At 55.1% G+C, this 19,723-nt stretch overlaps 1 protein-coding gene and 1 long non-coding RNA gene across 4 annotated transcripts; one reads left to right on the plus strand and one right to left on the minus strand.

Annotated features, from left to right (window-relative positions):
• Positions 1-4,030: 4,030 nt before the first annotated feature.
• LOC131492895 (uncharacterized) lies at positions 4,031-7,745 on the minus strand. Its single transcript, XR_009252336.1, has 2 exons — positions 6,989-7,745; positions 4,031-5,048 (listed from the first exon to the last, which is right to left on the minus strand). It is a non-coding gene; the product is annotated as an uncharacterized LOC131492895 (long non-coding RNA).
• Positions 7,746-11,093: 3,348 nt separating this feature from the next.
• Positions 11,094-18,123, plus strand: PPIF (peptidylprolyl isomerase F). 3 transcript variants are annotated; one of them, XM_058696819.1, is made up of 6 exons: positions 11,094-11,394; positions 12,637-12,667; positions 13,183-13,271; positions 15,260-15,356; positions 15,882-15,957; positions 17,242-18,123. In XM_058696819.1, exons 1-6 carry the CDS (start codon positions 11,209-11,211, stop codon positions 17,294-17,296), a joined length of 534 nt encoding a protein of 177 aa, XP_058552802.1. In that variant the 5' UTR covers positions 11,094-11,208; the 3' UTR covers positions 17,297-18,123. The 3 variants fall into 3 exon arrangements, with proteins under 3 accessions (XP_058552802.1, XP_058552801.1, XP_058552803.1); XM_058696818.1 differs by having other exon boundaries at positions 11,095-11,394; positions 17,161-18,123; XM_058696820.1 differs by lacking the exon at positions 11,094-11,394 and adding an exon at positions 11,903-12,061 and having other exon boundaries at positions 17,161-18,123.
• Positions 18,124-19,723: the final 1,600 nt, after the last annotated feature.

Consider the following 19,723-nt stretch of genomic DNA (forward strand, 5'->3'; position numbering starts at 1 on the left):
AGAGAGGGAGGGAAGGAAGTGGGGGAGGGGAAAGAGAGGGAGGGAGGGATGGGGGGGGGAGGTTCAACTGGATGGATTCCTCTCCCGCAGCCCTTGGGGAGCCCTCTAGGCAAAACCAGTCGTCAGAGGGGTAGGGAGCGGGCCTTCCCTATCACCCCTGCCACGCTTTGTCATTGGCTGTGGGCATGGCTCAGGGTGGGAGGTGAAGACAGATTTCAAAGTGTGCAGCCTCGGCCACGTCATGCGTGGTTGTCGGGAAGGCAGGCTTGAGCTGCTGTGGAGGACCTCGAAGAAACATTCGGCTTGTGGGGGTAAAGGGTGGGCCGGTGCACAAGGCTGATGGTGTGAAATGACATCCCATACCTTCCTTGGACATTTCTACTCCTCTTTTTCAGTACTGTGCCTTTTTTTTTTTTTTTTTTTTTTTTTTTTTTTGTAGTAATCTCTATGCCCAACATGGGGCTCAAACTCACGACCTCAGAAACAAGTGTCACCGGCTCTACCAACTGAGCCAGACAGGCCCCCCCCCCCTTTATGTGGACATCTCTTCCACAACTTTCAGTGAGCTTGAGCGTTGTTTTTCTTAGGATAACTGGCCATTTTTATTTTATATTTTGTGACCTGCCTAATCTTTTCCTCTGTGTCTTTCCTACTGAGGTGTGAATATTTTTCCCGTTGATTTTCACGAACATTTTTTGTATTAAAGTTACACATATATGTATCACATATATTTCTTTGGAAATAGTTGTTTGGAAGCCTTTTAATCATACAGTGGATAGGAATTCTAGCCCATAAATCCAAGTGTGCACGAAACGCGACTAGATTTACTTTCTGTAAACAGAACTTAATTTCTTTTTCAAGTTCCTGTTTTGGCCAAATGGTGGGAACAATCTGAGTAATCTGGGGAAGGCCCTTCCCCCATCCTCCGCCCCCCACCCCCGCCCCTGCATGGCCTTTAAGTACCTGGGGTTACAGAGTGCCAGGATAGCGGGGTTGGGCAGCTGTCAGACCCGTCCTTGCAGATCCCCTAGTGTCTACTGAGGTCCTTGTTTCCATCTGGCTCTTGTCCCTGCCCCACCACAATCTTCAGGTCTTCAGGCTTACCGGGTCACTCCGTGCCCTCTTGTGCCCACCTAGGAAATTGGTTTGTGGCTCCCTATGCCACACCATGCCTGGGGGAGAGGTGGGAGGCCCACCTGCTTAGACACACCCATTCCTAGACCCTCCAGGAATGGAAGAGTCCCTTGTTCCTTTCTTGGGTTCACCTCAGAAACATGCCTCAAGATGCCCCTGCTTCTGGATCCCTTAGGCTCACCTGGCGGTTCTCATGTACCCCCCCCCCCAGGTCCGCTTTACCCGTTTCCCCTCCACAACCTTCTTCCTCCAACCCTGAGTCCCATGTCCAGTTGAGGGTGGACGAAGGGAGAATCTGGGCAAGAAGGCTGGCCTGTCAGGCAGTCAGGCACATTTTCCCAACTAATTGGCTGTGTCCTGAGGGTTTCTGAAAACCTCAGAGCCACATCCTGACTTCTTGGTCATTATTTCTGAAACCTACCTGCCCGCAGAGCATGGAGAGAGAGGGCAATGAGAGACACCTGGGAAAGAAATACAGGTTGCTCGGCCCCAGGTGTGCCCGTGGCGTCTTTGGTTTAACATTGCTACGTAAGATTTAACAATAAACTTGTTAAAAGGTGCACATGTGTTAAACAGGCATGTCACCAAATAGTTTCATATTTTACTTTAGTTCCTTCCACTTGCTTCTATGCTTCAAAAACCTTTGCACATTTTCCAACTAGTAATCATATATACCAGTATCTGCTTCTGGCTGTTATGATTTCGTGTTGTATTTCACTCACCAATACGTCAATAAACGAATCTGAGGTTGTGCCCGGCTCTTTCTGGCCCCCCGAGCTGCCTCCACCTAGGTGGACCAAATCACAGCTCAGAACTGGAAGGAGCCTCGTGGGTCGCCTGGTCCCATCACCCACCCCCAAGTAAGGATCCTCTCCTTGGCGTCTCTCCAGTAAATTCCATGGGGAATTTACTACTTCAAAGTACCCTTGTATGATATCACTGACTGAGAGAAAGCTTTCTTGTCTAAATAAGCCCAGATCCGGCTCCTGCTGGGCTTGCTTCAGGCCTAGGGAACCCCACTGTGTTCTCTGCCCATGACAGCCCTCATCACCTTGGAAATGGCATTGCGCCCACACTCCTCTCTTCTCTAGTGAACAACCTTGATTCCCTGCATCCCCAGCTCCCTTTCCAGGCAGTATCTTCTGCTGAATTTGTCGGGCCTGTCCTCATACCCCTGAGGCCTACCCTGTGTTCCCCCGACGTGCCCAGACTAGCCCAGCACTAGGGCCTGTGATACTGACACGCTGTTTTAGGAATATAGCCCGCGAGTCGATCAATTTCCAGAGCCTCTGCTCATCTCTGTTATATAAATCGACACCTCTCCCAGCCCGACCTGAACCTGCTGACCTTTTGTACTGACATTCAGCAACAGGAGAGGGTAGGGCAGCCAAGTTCTGGGATTAGGCAGAGCCGGGCCAAATATAGCTCAACCACTTATTTAACCCGAGGGAAGGCCCGTGTAACTATGGGCAGCTTACATAACCTCTGCCAGCTTTGGAGACCTCATTTATAGAGAGCAGTTAACGCTAGTACCTGGTCTTAAGGGCCACGGGAGGATTCAGAAATAACGTAAATTCTTGCCGTGTGCAGTTTATGAAGCAAGCAGTAAATGACAGCCGTTCGTATGGCCATCAGGCACCTACGACTGTAGCACTGATTTTGACTGGAAGAAAAGACAAACGCTTGTGGCCAGCGATGCGCCATCTCGATTAGAGGGCAGGCAGTTCGCAGGGGATTTATTCTAATAGAAGAGTGAGAAGTATTCATGCGAGGAAGGAGAGATGAGGGTCAAGCCAATAGATTCAAGAAAATCACACAGGTCAACAGGAGAAGCAAGGCCAAATAAGGGAAAAGGAGACTGCAGAAATGTAGGCTGTTTGCCTCCTTGCAACCACGGGGCAGAGAGCCCAGAGTTCAGACGAGGTCTGCCCAAGCTGCAATTTGGTCTTGGCAAAGGCTCGAGTCCCACTCCTAGGGAGCCTGACAGTGGGGCCCTCTCCCTGGGACGATGATGCCAATCAGCACATGGTAAACAAAGGTGGGGACAGGGCAGGCACCAGGCCCAACCTGGGCTGTGCTTGTGAACCTCTCGTGTCCTGCCAGCCGGCTCCTTTGCCCATTGACTCTAGGCAGGGACTGTGAGAATAAGCCCAGGGCATGTTTCTCACCTCCAGCCTGTAGGGTTGGAAGGCAATGCTAGATTCTCTGGGACAAGAAGGCCAGCTAGTGTGTGGGGGTGGGTGGCGGCGGGGGAGGAAGGGGGACAGTGCAAACTTCAGAGTCAGCCGGAACTAGGTTCAAATCCAGCTCAGCCATCTGTATGTGTGGCCTTGGGCAAATCACAGGCTCCCTCTTGGCCTCAGAGCCGTCATCTATCACGGGGGATGGCAGCCTGTCCTTTGCAGAGTTATCACAAGGACAAGATGAGAGTGTGAATCTAAGTCACCAAGCACAGGGTCAGGCTAGCTGGAAAAAAGGCACCTAGAGAGGATGATACCTGGCATAATCCATCTGAGAGCCGCTGCTCAGAGCCAACAAACTCTTGAAGGAAGACACACAGCCTAGCACAACTGAGAATAATTTCAGTCTCCACACCAGTGTGACTTTGTTGTTTTTTATTTTATTTATTTATTTATTTATTTATTTATTTATTTATCATGTTTTTTTTTTTTTTAATTTTTTTTTTTCCAACGTTTTTTATTTATTTTTGGGACAGAGAGAGACAGAGCATGAACGGGGGAGGAGCAGAGAGAGAGGGAAACACAGAATCGGAAACAGGCTCCAGGCTCCGAGCCATCAGCCCAGAGCCTGACGCGGGGCTCGAACTCACGGACCGTGAGATCGTGACCTGGCTGAAGTCGGACGCTTAACCGACTGCGCCACCCAGGCGCCCCTATCATGTTTTTTGAGAGAGAGACAGAGTGTGAGCAGGGGAGGGGGCAGAGAGAGAGGGAGATACAGAATCCGAAGCAAGCTCCAGGCTCTGAGATGTCAGCACAGAGCCCGACGCAGGGCTCGAACCCTTGAACTGAGAGATCATGACCTGAGGCGAAGTCGGACACTTAACCAACTGAGCCACCCAGGTGCCCCTCCACACTAGTGTGACTTTGGACAGATCGCTTACCCTCTCTGGGTCCCCATTCCATCATTTGTAAGATGGGGATCATTTTCCCTGGGCAGGGTCCTCCTGAGGATCGGGGCGACGTCTCAGTGCCGAGTTGCTTCGTGCAGGGCATGGCACGGAGTCATAAAGTGAGGTACCGTCCCTCCCCAGAGGCCAATGCGGTGCCATGGCCAAACCCCCGCTCAGGCCCTCTCCCTGACGGCTTCCTCCCTGCTCCCGCTCTCTTGCAGCATGCATGTATGCACCTTCAGAGGAACTGATATAAAAATAGCCAGCCCACGGCCCGTCTTCACCAAGACGGGGCAGCTCTGTGTCTTGGGGCCAGTTCTGTCCAACTGTGCCCGAGAGGTCTTTGCCAAGAGCAGCTGAAGACACAGGCCTGCTGAGATGGCAGATCAATGACCGACTGTGTGTGGAGCTATGGGATCAGAGCTGGCCTTTAAAGGGCCCTGGCTGGGGGCAGGATGCATGTGTATTAGTTATCTGTTGCTGCATAGCAAATGGCCCCAATACTGGGGGGGCTTAAACCAGCACAAATTTATTATCTCACAGTTTCTGGAGTCAGGTGTCCAGGTGTGGTTTAGTTGGGTGCCTCTGACTCAGTGTCCCGGGGGTTGCAATCGGGCCATCGCCTGGGGGCAGCAGTCACCTCAAGGCTCCACTTGACCTGCGGGATCCACTTCCAAGCTCACTCACATGGCTGTTGGCAGGCTGCCCAAGGTCCGCGTCCAAATCCCTCACGTAGTTGCCAGACAGCCTTGGTTCCTCACTGGGGGCCTCCATAAGCTGCCTGAGGGTCACATCACGGCAGCCAGTGAGGAGAGGGAGAGAGAGAGAGAGAGAGGGAGGGAGGGAGAGAGAGAAAGCCCAAGGCAGAAATCACAGTCTCTTTGTAACCTAGTCTTGGAAGTGGCATCCCATCACTGATGTCATCTTCTGTTCACTAGGAGGGAGTCATTAGGTCCAGCTCACATCCTAAGTGAGGGGAACACTGGGGACCATCTTAGTGACTGCCTCCAAGGGGGTGGGCATGGAGAAAGGCAGAAAAAGGAGGAAAAAAAATCATAACTTTTTTATATAGTGAAAAGAGCCCAAGCCCAGTGACCCCGGCTCAAATGCTGGCCGTTCTGCGTAGCCTTGGGCTGCCCGCCATCTTGCTACTTAGAGTCCCAGCCTCCCCTTCTAACAAGTGAGGTCACAGCTCAGCTGGCCTGGGCGAGGTGGTATGCATTCATTCATTCATTCGTTCATTTATTCGTTCCCTGGGGCCCCAGTATGGTCAAAGCCCTTCACCACATCATTCTCCTTAATATGGACGACCCTGTGGCATAGGCATTATTAACCCCTCTTTACAGATAAGGAAACGGAGGTTCAAAGAAGCCAACAACAAACTCCCTGAGCTCACACAGCTACGTGTGATTTGGTCCAAATGTTTCCTCCTTGGTCAGGCCACCCCAGCCCCTCTCATAAAGTAGCCCTGACCGCACCCCCTCCTGCCCCCGCAGCCCCTGCAGAGCACAGCACCCGGCTTCACTCGTGTACAGGACATACCACTACCTAAGAGCATCTTTGTTCTCCTTTTCTTTTTTTTTTCCTGCTGTTTTCCCTCTTCCCCATGAAAACAGAAGTCTGCTTTTTTGCCTAATAACCGCCGGATTTCGAATCCCTCGAGAAGTTGTCAGGCACCCAGCAAGGGTGCAGAGAACAGCTGGGAAGGGAATGAATGAAAGGGGAAGCCAGGTTTCCAGGAGAGTTCTGCTGTCTCCAAACCCACACGTTCAGGACCGGGGGGCTGGGTGACAGTGACGCATTCCCCCAGGGCCTGCCTCCACCATCCTTCCACACTTTTCCCTCTGGGGGCAGCTTCTCAGGAAGACTTCCTCAGCCCCCGGGGCTGCCCACAATACAGTGGCTAGCACATACGTTCAGCAGGTATGCTTCCTCCATTCTACTCTGTTCCATTCCGTTCCATGACCGGGGGGCTTTTGCAAGAGCCGAGCAGCTGGGGAGGTGGAGCGTGGGGGGGGGGGGGGGGGTGAGCCGGCCCTGCCTGCTGGCTGCCTCTCCCAGAGGCCCACGGCACCCACACCAGCGACTTTTAAAGCCCAGATGGACTCTGAAAGGGGAGTTTCCCCAGACCTTCCTCCTAGGCCTCTTTCTGGTCGCTGTGCCCACCACCCTCCACCTGGGCCTTGAGGGAAACCTCCCCTGCCCATCTTTCCCTTCTTCCCATCATGCTCTGGTTCACAGCGTGCTCGAGAACAGACCCACCCATGGTTCCTGGAAGCCAGCAGAGAGAGGCTGATGCATTCATACTGCTCCGTGAAGTCTGGGAACGTCACAGGGGAATGCCTGAGTGCAGCCCTCCCAGTGGCCTGTTAGCAGGTCTGGCTCACTTTCTGAGCTGTTAGCCAAGAATCTCTCCTCTAGGCTCCCTGTCAGCTAGCTGCCCATAACAGATACTCTCCTGGGCCCCAGCCCCCTCAAATGGAACCAAGAGAAATGAAGCCCAAGGCCTCTTTCTACCCAAGGTACATTGTCCCAGTGACTGATACTGGCAATGATCATTCGTGAACATCCACCCCTTGCCCACAGCAGGGCCACCTCCCTCCCAGCCCCTCTTGGAAAGGTCTCCAGGAGCACTGTGACTTCATCCCTCACAACAGCCACAACATTCACCCCTGCCACCCACACGGGCTGCCCGGGAGAGGCTTACTCGGGAGCACTTACCATCACGTGGCACTGTAACGGTCTGTCCTGACTTCTTCTGGATCCCCAGGGCAAAGCTCAGGCCTGACACAGAACAGGTGCTCTGAAAACATGTCTGCTGAGTGAATCTTACAGAAAGGGTCCTGGCAAAAGTGAAGAGAGGGTTCGTCCACCTTCCCAGTACTTCCAGGCTGTGTGACTGTGGGTAAGTCCCTGAGCCTCTTTACAGAGCTAGAGTTTGCTCACAGCTAGCAAACTACTGGCCCAGAGGTCCCATCTAGGTTGTGGAAATGTTGTTTACGGCTCATTCAGTGTTCAACTTTGTTTTAAAAGTAGTTCCCAACATTTAAAACTTGGGAGATTTGGGGCGCCTGGGTGGCTCAGTCGGTTGAGCATCTGGCTTCGGCTCAGGTCATGATCTCACTGCTCGTGGGTTCGAGCCCCACGTTGAGCTCTGTGCTGACAGCTCAGAGCCTGGAGCCTGCTTCGGATTCTGTGTCTCCCTCTCTCTCTGCCCCTCCCCCGCTTGTGCTCTGTCTCTCTCTCTCTCTCTCTCTCAAAAGTAAATAAACATTAAAAAAAATATTAAAACTTGGGAGATTTTATGGGGCACCTGGGTGGCTCAATCAGTTAAGTGTCCAACTTTGGCTCAGGTCATGATCTCACGGTTCGTGAGTTTCAGCCCCACGTTGGCTCTGTGCTGACACCTTAAAGCCTGGAACTGCTTTGGATTCCTTGTCTCTGTCTCTCTCTCTGCCCCATCCCCTGCTCACGCTCTCTCTCTCTCTCTCAAAACTAAACATTAAAAAGTTTTTTTTTTAATTGGGAGATTTCCACAAAACCTAACGTTTTCAGCTTTTATTGAAAAATGAGAAGATCCGGCTATACTGGGTTCATGGTCTCACATACACAATTGGCTGGCCTGGGCAGCAGCTGCCCCTTTAAGTGGGGTGTTTGGACACAGCACCACCTCCCCTCTCTCCCTAGAGCCTGCCCAGTATGTTTTTACTCTTTACTTGTGTATGTCACTGCCTGCCCCCCACCCCCATAGGCATCTGAATTCGCCACCCCTGAATGTCAGCATGACAGGACTGTTCTTTGGCTCTATGATGCCTAAAGGGATCCTTCAGGATCCCTAGGTGACAAAAACCATTAACATCCTGGATGAGAAGCCACTTTGGCTGAGTGGAGAGAAACTGCTGTTTCTGAGGATGACACAGAGTCTATAAATAGCCTCAGAGCCAGGTGAGCGCTGACACTTGCCCAATGTCACCTGGGCTTGGAGTCCTCGAGGGCTGGGCATGTTTCAGTTCATGGCTCAGCTCAGGCACTGTCCCTCCTCCTGATGCCACTGAGGGTGGTACAAGGAGGGACAACTTCACAGCTGAGCCCGTGGAGAAGGTGGAACTTTTCCCTGGCGTGGGTAGGAGGTAGTGATGACATCTGATTTTCCAAAGAGAGTAGAGGAACATGAGTGGACAGGGCTGGTTCTCAGTCTGGGGTCCTATAGATGGGGACATGGGACCATCAATGGTTCCCCAGTGCTATCCAACACTGTTAGAGCTCAGCCTGGCCTTCAGGACCCTCTGTGATTGCCCGCCAACCCCCACCCCAGCCTTTCAGTTTATGGTCCATATTGTAGCCTTTCCTTGAAGGTACCCAGCCTGGCTCTGGCTCATTCCCCTTCTAGAATCTCCTTTCCACATCTTTGTGTGTCTGCCCCTCAGAGGTGGTTGTCTCCAGACCGATCCCCCAGGGAGAAACCATTTGCCCTGTCCCTTGAGCTCCACAGACTTCTGGCAAACTCCTCAGCCCCCCTCTTGCTGTGTTGTCTGTCCCAAGCTTGTCTCTCTTGCCCTCCCCACCCCATTACCAGCTCCTGAATGGCAGCGAGAAGGATCTGACCCATGCAACAAACCCTGGCCCTGGGATCAGACAGATTCATCATCGTTCCAACACTGCACTCCCGGGAAATTCACTCTCCCATGTCTTGCAACCCATCTCTGAAATGGAACCGCCTCCCAGGCTGCAGTGGGGTGCAGACAAACTAGGGGCTGGGGAAGGGCTCTGAGGACAAAGTGTCTGAGTGAACGAAGGCAGCTCTCCCCTGCGTGAGGGCTGCTCGTGCTTCGCTGGGGGATAAACGGAGACCCTCCAAGAGCAGGCTTGAGGGACAACAGGGTACCACTAACCCACCTGGCATGGCTAAGGGCTGTGTGAGCTGAGCACCTGTCACTGCCATGCGGGCTGATTCGTCCCTCCTCGTTGCGATCTACAGTATGCACCGATACAGGGGGGCCCTGAGAAATTGCTGAGGGCCCGGACGGGGCAGGCAGCAACCCAGCTCCCTGTTCAGGCCTGTTCTGCTTCAGGGCACGAGCACCATGAGAAAGGAGGAGCCATTCCCCAGGACAGAGGGAGGCTCCATCCTGAGCTGGAACCCGGGGAGCATCTGGGCTCCCAGACCCAGCTGGGGTATCATTGAATGACCCGGCTCCTCCTGGGCCAGGAGTAGAGAAGGGGACTATGAACTTCCAGAAAAGGGCCAAGCCACAATTTTAATGAGCCTAGGACACTCTGCTCTAACCTCGTGAATTTACCTGGGCCAGTATTTTGCTGCCTGACCCCTTCTCAGGAGCCGATTCGGGTCTCAGTTCAAGTCCACCTGACTCCAACATTCAGCCCCTACCCTCTTCTGGGGCTCCCTGGACCTCTGAGCCCCTGCAGCTGAGACCCACTGCTGTCTGAGCCCTAAACCCGAAGCAAAGACTAGAGTCCAACTATCACTGATGCTCATGGCACAGTGCTTAACAGTTGACACATTCCTCTCCCTCTTGTTCATTTTACTCTTGAAACAGACCTGGAAACAAGCAGGGTAAGGATTACCATCATATCCTTATTCTCCAGAGGGGAAACTGAGGCTCGGAGAGGTCCGAGAAGACTGGCACAGGCTGGCAGTGGAGGATCCAGGGTGCTCCTAGCCCCGGGAAGTGCCTTCCCCCATCTGGGTCCTTGTTTTCCATTTGGAGAGTGAAGATGTTAGCCGAGATGCTCCCCCAGGGCCCCTATTATTTACTTACTGTGGTCCTCCCATACCTACCAGGCTTTTTTTTTTTTTTTTAACCTTTATTTATTTTTGAGACAGAGACAGAGCATGAACGGGGGAGGGGCAGAGAGAGAGGGAGACACAGAATCTGAAACAGGCTCCAGGCTCTGAGCCATCAGCACAGAGCCCGACGCGGGGCTTGAACTCACGAACCGCGAGATCATGACCTGAGCCGAAGTCGGACGCTTAACCGACTGAGCCACCCAGGCGCCCCCCTACCAGGCTTTTAAGAAGCCCCCCTCAACATGTGGGGTAAATGCTTCCAGGCGGTAGTTCTCACTTCCCCTCCTCTTCTGTCTTGCCTTTTCACTCACTCATCCTTGCATTACCTATGGAATGGCCCCCATACTATGTTACCTGCAGGCGTGCTCTTAGCATGACTGGGGGAGCGGGGAAGCCAGCAGCCAGCTGCTCTAGTTATTGGAGACCAGATCTGTCAGTCTATGGGGTCGAAGGGACGGTAGTCAGACCCAGTCCTGGTGGAGGGCTGGGACCTGGCCAGAGCCTTCGAGTTCCAGTCGTGTGGGAAGAGGATCTGGTGTATAGAAGCATCTGGAGACAGGGCCAGGCTAGGACCAGGAGGCCTGTGGTCACCACCGGAGGTGTCTCTGCCTGCGTCCTCCTGCCATCTTTCACTCTAATACACCTCTCATCTCCACCTTCTTTATCTCTCACCCACCGTCTCTCTTGGTCTCTGTCTGCAGGGTCTGTGGGTGGAGGGGCGCCTATACAAAGGGAGAATGTAGCCTTTTGTTATATTCAAATAAAAACACACGATGCTCATCTTTTGGAGCTAACCACGTTTCAGCATATTTTCCCTCTCTCTTTTTTCATACTGTTGGAACTTACAGAATGGGACCGACCCCCTTTTGCTGGGTCGTGTCTGTCCCTCAGGTCTCTGGCACCGTGGGGGACGCGTTAAGAGCAGCTCACTGGCTGCACTGACCGCTGGGGCCGGCAGGGGTCGCCCGCGGACAGGCCCGGAGGGACGGGTGGGGGCGGGGCCGCGAGGCGGGCCGGCAGATAAAGGCGGCGGCGGGCGGCCCCGGCTGACTCGGCCCCCTGGGCGCGCGTGACTGTCGCAGTTACAGTCTCCGCGGGTACCGCCGCTCTCCCACCCCGACCTGCGGCCGCGATGCTGGCTCTACGCTGCGGCCCCCGCCTGCTCGGCCTGCTCCGGGTCCCGCGCTCCGCGCCGCTGCGCCTCCCCGCGGCCCGCGCCTGCAGCGGTGCCGGCGACCCGTCCCCTTCCTCCCGGAACCCGCTCGTGTACCTGGACGTGGGCGCCGACGGGGAGCCGCTCGGCCGCGTGGTGCTGGAGGTGAGAGCACCAGGCCGGGCCGCGCCGGACTGGGCGTCCGGGATGGTCCCGGAGAGCACTGGACTTCGGCCCGGCTCCGTGCCTGACTCGCTGAGTGACCTTGCCCCCTACACCCGGGCTCTGGGCCTCAGTTTCCCCATCCCTAGAAAGGCGCATCAGATCGGTCTCTTCCGGTCTCCCCTCGGAGGCGGAAGGGGGGGGGCACGTGTGGAGGTGAAAGCTCAAGGTCAGGTGGTAGACTGGGAGAGTCGGGCCCTGCTGGCTCGTCCTGGGGTAGGGGAGAGGGCCTGAGACTTCGCGGGGTCAGCTCCCAGATCCGGAGCTCAGAGGTGGGTGTCGGGGGTGCTCCGGGGATCGGGCTGCGGGCGGGCCGGGTGCTCACGTGGCTGCCCTTGCTTAATGCCTAGCTGGCCCGCTGGCCCGCTGCCCCGCCCCCTCGGTGGGGCGCGCCCCCTGCGGAGCGCCGGGGAGGGATCCGAGGTGGTTTCCGGGCGGCCCGCCTCCTCTCGTGCGGGGCGGGCCTTAGGCCACCAGGCTGACCCAGGATGGCCTTCCTGCAAGTCGGGGTCAGTGTGCCCAGGGCCCTTCACCCCAGTTCTAACCCCGCCATCTTCCCGAGGTCGGCACTCCTGTCCTGCCCCTGACTCACAAAGAAACAAATAGCGGAGTAGGTAGCAGCGGAAGCTCAGGTGTAGCTCAAGCCCGACCCCGTTTTGAACCCAGAGGCCCTCGTTAAGCCTCAGTTTCCTCTTCTGGGAAATGGAGAGCACCCTCCTTAGTCCCATTTATTTTAATGGGGTGGCGCCAGGGTGGCTCTTGAGGCTGGGAGGCAAGAGGTGGGCTTGGATGGGGCTCTAGCCTACCGTTACCCACCGTCCCGCCCCCCTGCCTCTCTAAGGGGCTGGGCTGGCCCCTCTCTGGGCCTGAGGCTTTGATGTTTGGGGCCCAACTGCAGTAGCTCTGCCAGTTCTGCCCCTGGAAGTAGGCCAGGATGGCATCGTCAGCTCTTATAGATTAGGAAACGGAGGCTGCTTCCTCCCAGTTGGGGTTCAGGAAGCAGCTGGCAGAAACGATAGCTGCCTCGGCTGCCTCTTGTGGAGGGCTGGGAGCAAAAGGAATGGAGTGGCCCATGGTGCGCTCTCTGACTCCTTAGCCACTGTGGGGGATGGGTGGAGAGGAGGTTCCTTCCGTCACCTGCCTCTGGACTGACCACCTTCTCTTGTCCCTCTTCTCTCCCCACAGCTGAAGGCAGATGTCGTCCCGAAGACAGCAGGTAAGATGGGGCTGGGGGTCTTCTGAGTCTGGTCTAGGAGGAGGAGGGAGGGGCCCAGGTGGGTGGGATGGTGAGAGAAGTTGGGACACAGAGACCTCTGACCAGATGGGAGTTCCACAGGAGGCTCGGCTGCTGTGTATCCTGGGCCAGCTTTCTGTCCCTCTCTGAACCTCAGTGTTAGCCCTGCCCACCTGTCCACTATAGCCTCAGAATCAGTAGAAGGCACAGGTCAACTTCCTCTGGGACAACTTCCTCCCTCCTGGTGGCCAGGGGGACAGGGTAGTGGCTCTGTGGCCCGGGGACTCCCTGCCAGGAGCGTGTGCTCTTGTCACAGGGCTCAGACACTGAGCTTCGAGAAGGAGATGATTTGCCCTGGGTTATACAGCCAGAACAGACTCAGGCGGCCTGCTCACCTCCTGGGGCAGGAGGGGGGATTTGAAGAGGCACAGGCTAGAATGAGCTGTGACCCTGCAGTTGAGGCCCGGCTCTTGACCTGCTGTTCCTTCAACCCTCAGAGAACTTCAGAGCCCTGTGTACCGGGGAGAAGGGCTTCGGCTACAAAGGCTCCACCTTTCACAGAGTGATTCCGTCCTTCATGTGCCAGGTATGGTGGCCCTGCCTCAGTTCCTCTTTTGTGAGTGGGGGGTGGTGATGGGTCGCCTCGTAGGGTGGTCTTGAGGGTTAATGAGGGAGCACCTGCCTGGTGTGTGGAGATACCCAATGGAGAGCGACGAATGACTCTGTCGGCCTGTCTTCTCACCCTGACACAGCAGAGCCTGTCTGGGCTGCCACAGCCCTTCCCTGCCCTGGCAGTGGAGCCACAGGGCAAGAGGCAGGATGGCCTAGCTGGCAGAGCCTGTTGGGGGTGGAGGTGGGGAACCAGCATTGAGGTCCGGATATGCATGGGGGACGGGGGCAGGTAGATCTTCAGGCCTTGGAGGACCAGCGTATTCAGACAGTCTCTGACTGTGTCCCCTTGAGCACTTGGCATAGGAGAGGAGGAGGGAGAAGACAGCAGAGACAAGAACACACAGGTCTGGACTCGGAGCTTCTCTTTCTGGAGAAGGGCATCTTTCTCGGTCAGATGAGTGTTCATTAGTCACCTGTGCCGCCTGTTTTTCAAATACCAGTATTGGCTGTATCAGAGGTTTGGGGACAGATGTGGACAGCAGGAACCTCCCCAGGGGTCCTCTGTTTGGTCAGACCCTGCCAAGACAGGGGTTGATGTGTTGAGGCCAGCAGACCATAGAGGCAGGGGCATGAATGTCATGACCTCTTTGAAGCCCTTCCAGCCCAGAATTCTCTCCCCCGTTCCCTCCACTCCGACCTGGGGCTGTCATCATCTTGTGGTGAGTGGCGGTGGGTTGGGACTGGGCCTGCTGACGTGTTCAATGTGGCGACTGCAGGGATGGGCAGGGAGGCTGTGGCTGGGGGACAGGTCTGGCCAAGCCTGTGGCTTTCTGCTGCAGAGGCTTTCCCAGCTCTGCCTGCGGCGGGCTGTGGATGAAGCGGGAGCTGACGTGGAGGTCCTAAGCCAGACTGGGCTCTTCCTCTGAATAGCAGCGGGCAGGGGCAGGGGCAGGGACTTCCAAGGCCGGAAGACTCTCTGAGGCATGAGTTGGGGGCACCAGGAAGCTCAAGCCGGGTTTTGAATCATCCCTCTCTGGGGACACCCTGCTGGCGTTTGTGGATGCTTAGGTCAGGCCGCTCAGGTTATCCCTCTCACCTAAGGATCAGATCTCGAGAAGATAGAGATATTGGCAGGGAGCCGGGGCTGAGGCTGGCAGCTCTTCTGGGAAGCCTCAGGCAAGCTGTGAGGAAGGATGCCAGTCCTAGGGGGACCCCGTCCTGGGTCTCCAGGACTTAGGGGAACCGCTGGGCCTGGTGAGGGGGCGATGCTGGACAGGGAGCGGGGCCTAGCATGTGCCAGCCGCTGCCACTCCCTACAGATCGGACTTGGGAACGGGGACCCCTGGCCACCTCCCTGTCTACCCTCCAAGAGTTGTGGGTAGAAAATTCTGTGTTACTACGAATCCTCTCAGAGTGGCCATTAGATCCTTTGAGAATCATTTAAAAACTTGCCCAGGTAAAAAAAAAAAAAAGTGAATCATTTGGAAGGCAAGGTAGTTATGGCAGAACATACCTAAGCTTTATTTTTTTTTTATTTTTTTTTTTCAACGTTTTTAATTTATTTTTGGGACAGAGAGAGAGACAGAGCATGAACGGGGGAGGGGCAGAGAGAGAGGGAGACACAGAATCGGAAACAGGCTCCAGGCTCCGAGCCATCATCCCAGAGCCTGACGCGGGGCTCGAACTCACAGACCGCGAGATCGTGACCTGGCTGAAGTTGGACGCTTAACCGACTGCGCCACCCAGGCGCCCCACCTAAGCTTTATTTTTGCTTGCTTTCCTTGTCGTTTTATTATTACTCCTTCTATCCTTGGATTTTTTTTTTTTTTCTGACCCCTGCGCCTGAGGGGCTTCTGGCTGGGTGGGCCCGAGGTGCGCCGGGGGCTCTCTCCCCAGCCCCGCAGCGGCATCCCCCTGCCGGCTCTGGGTGGCCACCGCTCAGAAGGTGCCCTGTGCTTGCAGGCGGGCGACTTCACCAACCACAATGGCACCGGAGGAAAGTCCATCTACGGAAGCCGCTTTCCTGATGAGAACTTCACACTGAAGCACGTGGGACCAGGTGAGTGGCGGCGGCCGTTCCCCAGTCGGAAAGCCCTGCGCTTTGACCAGCCGCCACCATGCCTCCCACGCCTGGGAGGTTTGCCGTCCGACCATTGCTCACTCCATATCCGGCGACACGCCTCCCTACCTTCAGCACTCGGGGTTGGGGTGCTGGGTTTTCCTGGAGCTTTTTCATTCTGAGCTCTCAGTTTGAAAAACAAGCCTTTCTTTGAGAACCTGGGGGAGAAAGGCTTTAAGCAAAACCCAGCCCCGTGTCACGTTGGAGACCCTAGAGGCAGCCCGCAAAAGTCCTGTTCTGGCTCCGCCGTGGGGAGCTTCCACCAGGCCCTCTCCTCCCTGTGGCAGCATAGGTGGACAGGCCCTGGGGAGCTGGTCGTCCTCTGGGCCCGCTTCTGCTCTTCCAGCTCCAGGATCTTCAGACTTAAACATCTTTGCCAGGGTGTGAACTGTCCGCTCTTTAGAATGACTTACCCGGTGAGCCGCCTCCTGGGGCAGCACGGCTCACTCCTGCTTATTTGTGCAGGTGTCCTGTCCATGGCAAATGCAGGCCCCAACACCAACGGCTCCCAGTTCTTCATCTGCACCATAAAGACAGACTGGTGAGTTCCCTGCTCCTGGCTCCTGGGGGGTGGCCTTGCAGCGAGAGGAAGCGTTGTGTGCTTCTGAGGGGAAGGTAGTGTGAGGCCGGACTGTGCCCTGGGACAGTAGGCCTCTCCTGGGCTGTGTGTCTGTATGGGAGAAGTATAAAGTTCATGGAAGGACTAAGGGAGAATTTGGGGTGTTCTTGGAAGTGTGTCTTTATCAGGTTTCCATTGTTGCTGTCAGCTGGGATTTTCTCCATGCGTCGTGCACACACGCACAAAAGGACTTTTACCCAACACGCTTGGGAAAATGCAGCAGAAGTTCTCAGGCCTCAAGATGGCCTGTGGTAGAAGCCTATTTGCTTAGTTTAGCCTGTTGTTTCCCGGTTTCACGTCAGGCTTGGAACGGACCTTGGAGCCCTCTTGCCCACATGCCCATGGATTTTAGGGATGTCTTCCCTGCTGGATTACCCACCACCTAATAAGTTCCTCTGCCCAAAGCCCGCCTGTGTCCCAGCCCTGAGGCATATAGGGTCAAGGGAACAATAGCTGGCCTGGAGCTAAGACTTAATAAAGCCCATTTCCTAGGACTTTAGGGAGACCTGAGTGGTGGGTGGATACCAGCCATCTCTAACTCCCAAGCCGGAAGGGACACAGATGTCCTTCCGGGCTGAGCAGGTCTCTGCTGGCCTTGCCTACTCTTTGCTCCTTCCATGAAATCCCTTCATTACTGCCCTTGGGGGGTAGCCAGCGGTGGCCTTGCTGGCACTGACCGAGCTCTCTTTTGAATCCTTGGAACTCTCAAATCAAGAGCCTCTCGGGACTTATTTTCACCACGCTCATTATCCCAGCTCTTAGCTTGCCACTCGTGACCGTACACGGACCTCTCATTTCGTGGGAGTGGTTCGATAACCCCGTTACCTCCCTGTGCTGGACAAGAATAGTTCACCTTTCATAGGTGAAGTTACCAGGATTCAGGTTAAGTGGCCCAGGACAACCCGGCGTGCGAGGCAGAGCATATGCCCTGGAAGGGAGGCCTCCTCCGGTGTGTTTTGGTGAGCTCGGCAAGGCTTGATACCGGAGCTTCGAGGGGGTGGGCCCAGATTCTCAGCGCGGGCTCCCTACACAGTTGCTGCCTTTGGTACAGAGTTCCCTGCCCAAGTGACCGCGATGTTGGGTGACACCGCACTACCTCTCGTTCTTACCTGACTCAACTCACAGGTTGGATGGCAAGCATGTCGTATTTGGCCATGTCAAAGAGGGCATGGATGTCGTGAAGAAAATAGAATCTTTCGGTTCCAGGAGTGGGAAGACGTCCAAGAAGATCGTCATCACAGACTGCGGCCAGTTGAGCTGAGGTGCCATGACCAGGGCGCGAGGCTGGCGGCAGCTGCACGCGCCTGGGCTCCCCTGGGGGCCGCCTCGGGCCCCAGCAGACTTGTCTGTCCTTGTTGCACGTCGCGGTGAGGAATGTCCGATCTCCACGGGGCCCACCGCACCGCTGCCCCAGGGTCCACCCTCCCTCGCCACCCCGTTTCTGGCCATCCATCACAGACGTGATGCCATCCGGCCTTACCCGTGATCCCTCAGCCCACGTTCACCTGTGCCTTGGACATCGGGGGTGGCGAGGGGTTAGCTTCGGGTACAGGGTTCTGCCTTTTCCTTGACCGAGGGGGGAAAGGCAGCCGCTGCAAAAGGGCCGCTGTATCTGTTGAACATCCTCTTCTGATTGGAATAATTTAATTAACAAGATTGACTGGAGATGAAGCTGTGACAGCCCTCTAAGCCGTGGTATGACCTCACTTGGTGGCAGAAGCCACAGAACCCCGGAGCTTGGCCTTTGGAACGTAATCGGGGCTTTTGCGAAGGGTCCTCGGCCAAGGCCTTTTATCCCAGCCACTGTGAATCCTGTTGGTTCGCCACCATGGTTTCTGAGGAGAGTCCGTGAGGGGAGAAGCAGACAAACCCGGGACAAACCCACTGCGAGCTGTGCCTAGTCGATGAAGTCGGGGAGAGTGGAAATGGCGTGTGCGTGCCTGGTGCTTGGGAAGACCGTCGACGTGTATTTTCTGGAGGGCTTCGATTTTTCTGTGTTTAACAAATCTGATGATGTATATGATACACCTTTGGGGCTTTTATTTGTGTTCACTTTAAATGTGAAAATAAATCCTATTTTCTATAAAAGATGGTCTGGTGTCTGGTGGCTTTAGGAAGCAGCGTTTATCATCGCCCCAGCAGCCACGGAGGGTCCCAGCATCATCCTTACAGATGACATGGGCTCAGACAAGCTATCTTAGCACCCACGGGCTATCTGCGAGCACTGGTGTCGCCCCGAACCCCAGCCCCACCTCTTGGCGACCCTGAGTCTGTTTTCCTCTGCTGTATAACGTGGTAACAGTGATGCTCCCCATTCTGTGAGAGTCGGATGCGATCTGTGTAAAGTGTGTAATGTGGCACCAGGCACATTGCTGTAACAAACACTGTCACCAGCACGATGACATCATCCATGTGTCAAAGTCTTAGGGAGGAATCTGTGAAAATGTAAAGCTAGGTGTGGACTTCGTCATCCTAGATTTGCCATTTAGATGTGGAATTCTAGGTGTTTCTGAAGTCACGGGGATGGCAGATTGGGGGTGAGAGAGAAGGATTAAGAACTCAAAGAGCCAGAGATGGAACAGTCTGGATAACAGAATGGTCACATTCCGTTCGCAGCGTGAATGGAGTTATTTCGTCTTGGGGTTCCTACAGTCTGGTGATGTGTGCTTCCTGTCATTCTGAGGTCACAGTGGCTGGAGTTGGGTCGTTTGGAGTCATGGAGGGTTTTCCTGATGTCAGTTTCCATAGTTCGGCTGCGTGTTTTAGGAGCTTAGCTAGCCTAGCAGTGTTTAAACAATTTTCAAGAGCTGTAGGGGCCCTCAGCTGTACGGGGAGACCAGGGATGTGGGCCCCTGAACCCCATTTTCAGGCAGATGACTTTTTTTCTTATTGGAGCTCTGCAAGGGGTTTCATTTGAAGGATGGGCTCTTGAGCCAAACAGTATTCGTGATAACGGTGATGATGATAATAATTGGTCCACAAGCCAGTCCAACATTTTATAAGTGGGTGAACTGAGGCCGTGAGTGGGGTCACGATTCTCTAGGTGACCCTGTGAATCCGTTGACAGAGCAGGGGCTAGAAACTCAGACTCGCCAATCCAGAGGGTTCTCTGTTGGGGGGCCTCTCAGAATGCACAAGGCCCATTGGTCCTCAGGTGCCCGCATTCAGAGTTCTTGTGACTTCTGAGGTCAAAGCCACAACTTTTTTTGTCCCTGTGGAGCCTCCTCTTGACCTCAGGGGACTCCAGGGAGGCAAGGGTGTGTCGACAAGTTTGAAAGGCAGGCCCCTTGAGTTGTGACCTGCTGGCCCCATGGTGATTTCTGAGGGGTCTCAGGTCACAGAGCCTGTGGGGCTCGTGTTTACTTCAAAGAGACTTTCCTTTTCTGTGAGGGGGGAGTGAGTGAATGAGGTGCGTGTGTGCGCGCGCATGCACACGCGTGCACGCACGTACACGTCCATCCAGAGGAGTCTGGTGTGGGGCAGGGGAGTGGAACATGAGAATTTCCTAAAACCAGTTTCCTGAAGGTGGGGCCGCTCGCTCAGCTCTCTTGCGAGCACCTTGCCCAAGGGCCCGTGCCTGGTCTTACTGTATAAAGCGGGAGCCTGAGCAACATACAAACAAGATGGTGACTCGCTGACACGTGTCACCCAATGCATGAACGAAGTGGTGAGTCACACGCATGCTCTC

Source organism: Neofelis nebulosa, chromosome 13 (assembly GCF_028018385.1).
Source record: "Neofelis nebulosa isolate mNeoNeb1 chromosome 13, mNeoNeb1.pri, whole genome shotgun sequence".
In the NCBI taxonomy this organism is placed as follows: domain Eukaryota; kingdom Metazoa; phylum Chordata; class Mammalia; order Carnivora; family Felidae; genus Neofelis; species Neofelis nebulosa.

What these genes read in the sequence shown, in the direction of transcription:
- PPIF (XM_058696818.1), top strand. Translation starts at nt 11,209, where the DNA reads ATGCTGGCTCTACGCTGCGGCCCCCGCCTGCTCGGCCTGCTCCGGGTC. An exon ending in TCGGCCGCGTGGTGCTGGAG is followed by an intron (nt 11,395 to 12,636) that starts GTGAGAGCACCA and finishes CTCTCCCCACAG; the next exon opens with CTGAAGGCAGATGTCGTCCC. An exon ending in TGCACCATAAAGACAGACTG is followed by an intron (nt 15,958 to 17,160) that starts GTGAGTTCCCTG and finishes CTCAACTCACAG; the next exon opens with GTTGGATGGCAAGCATGTCG.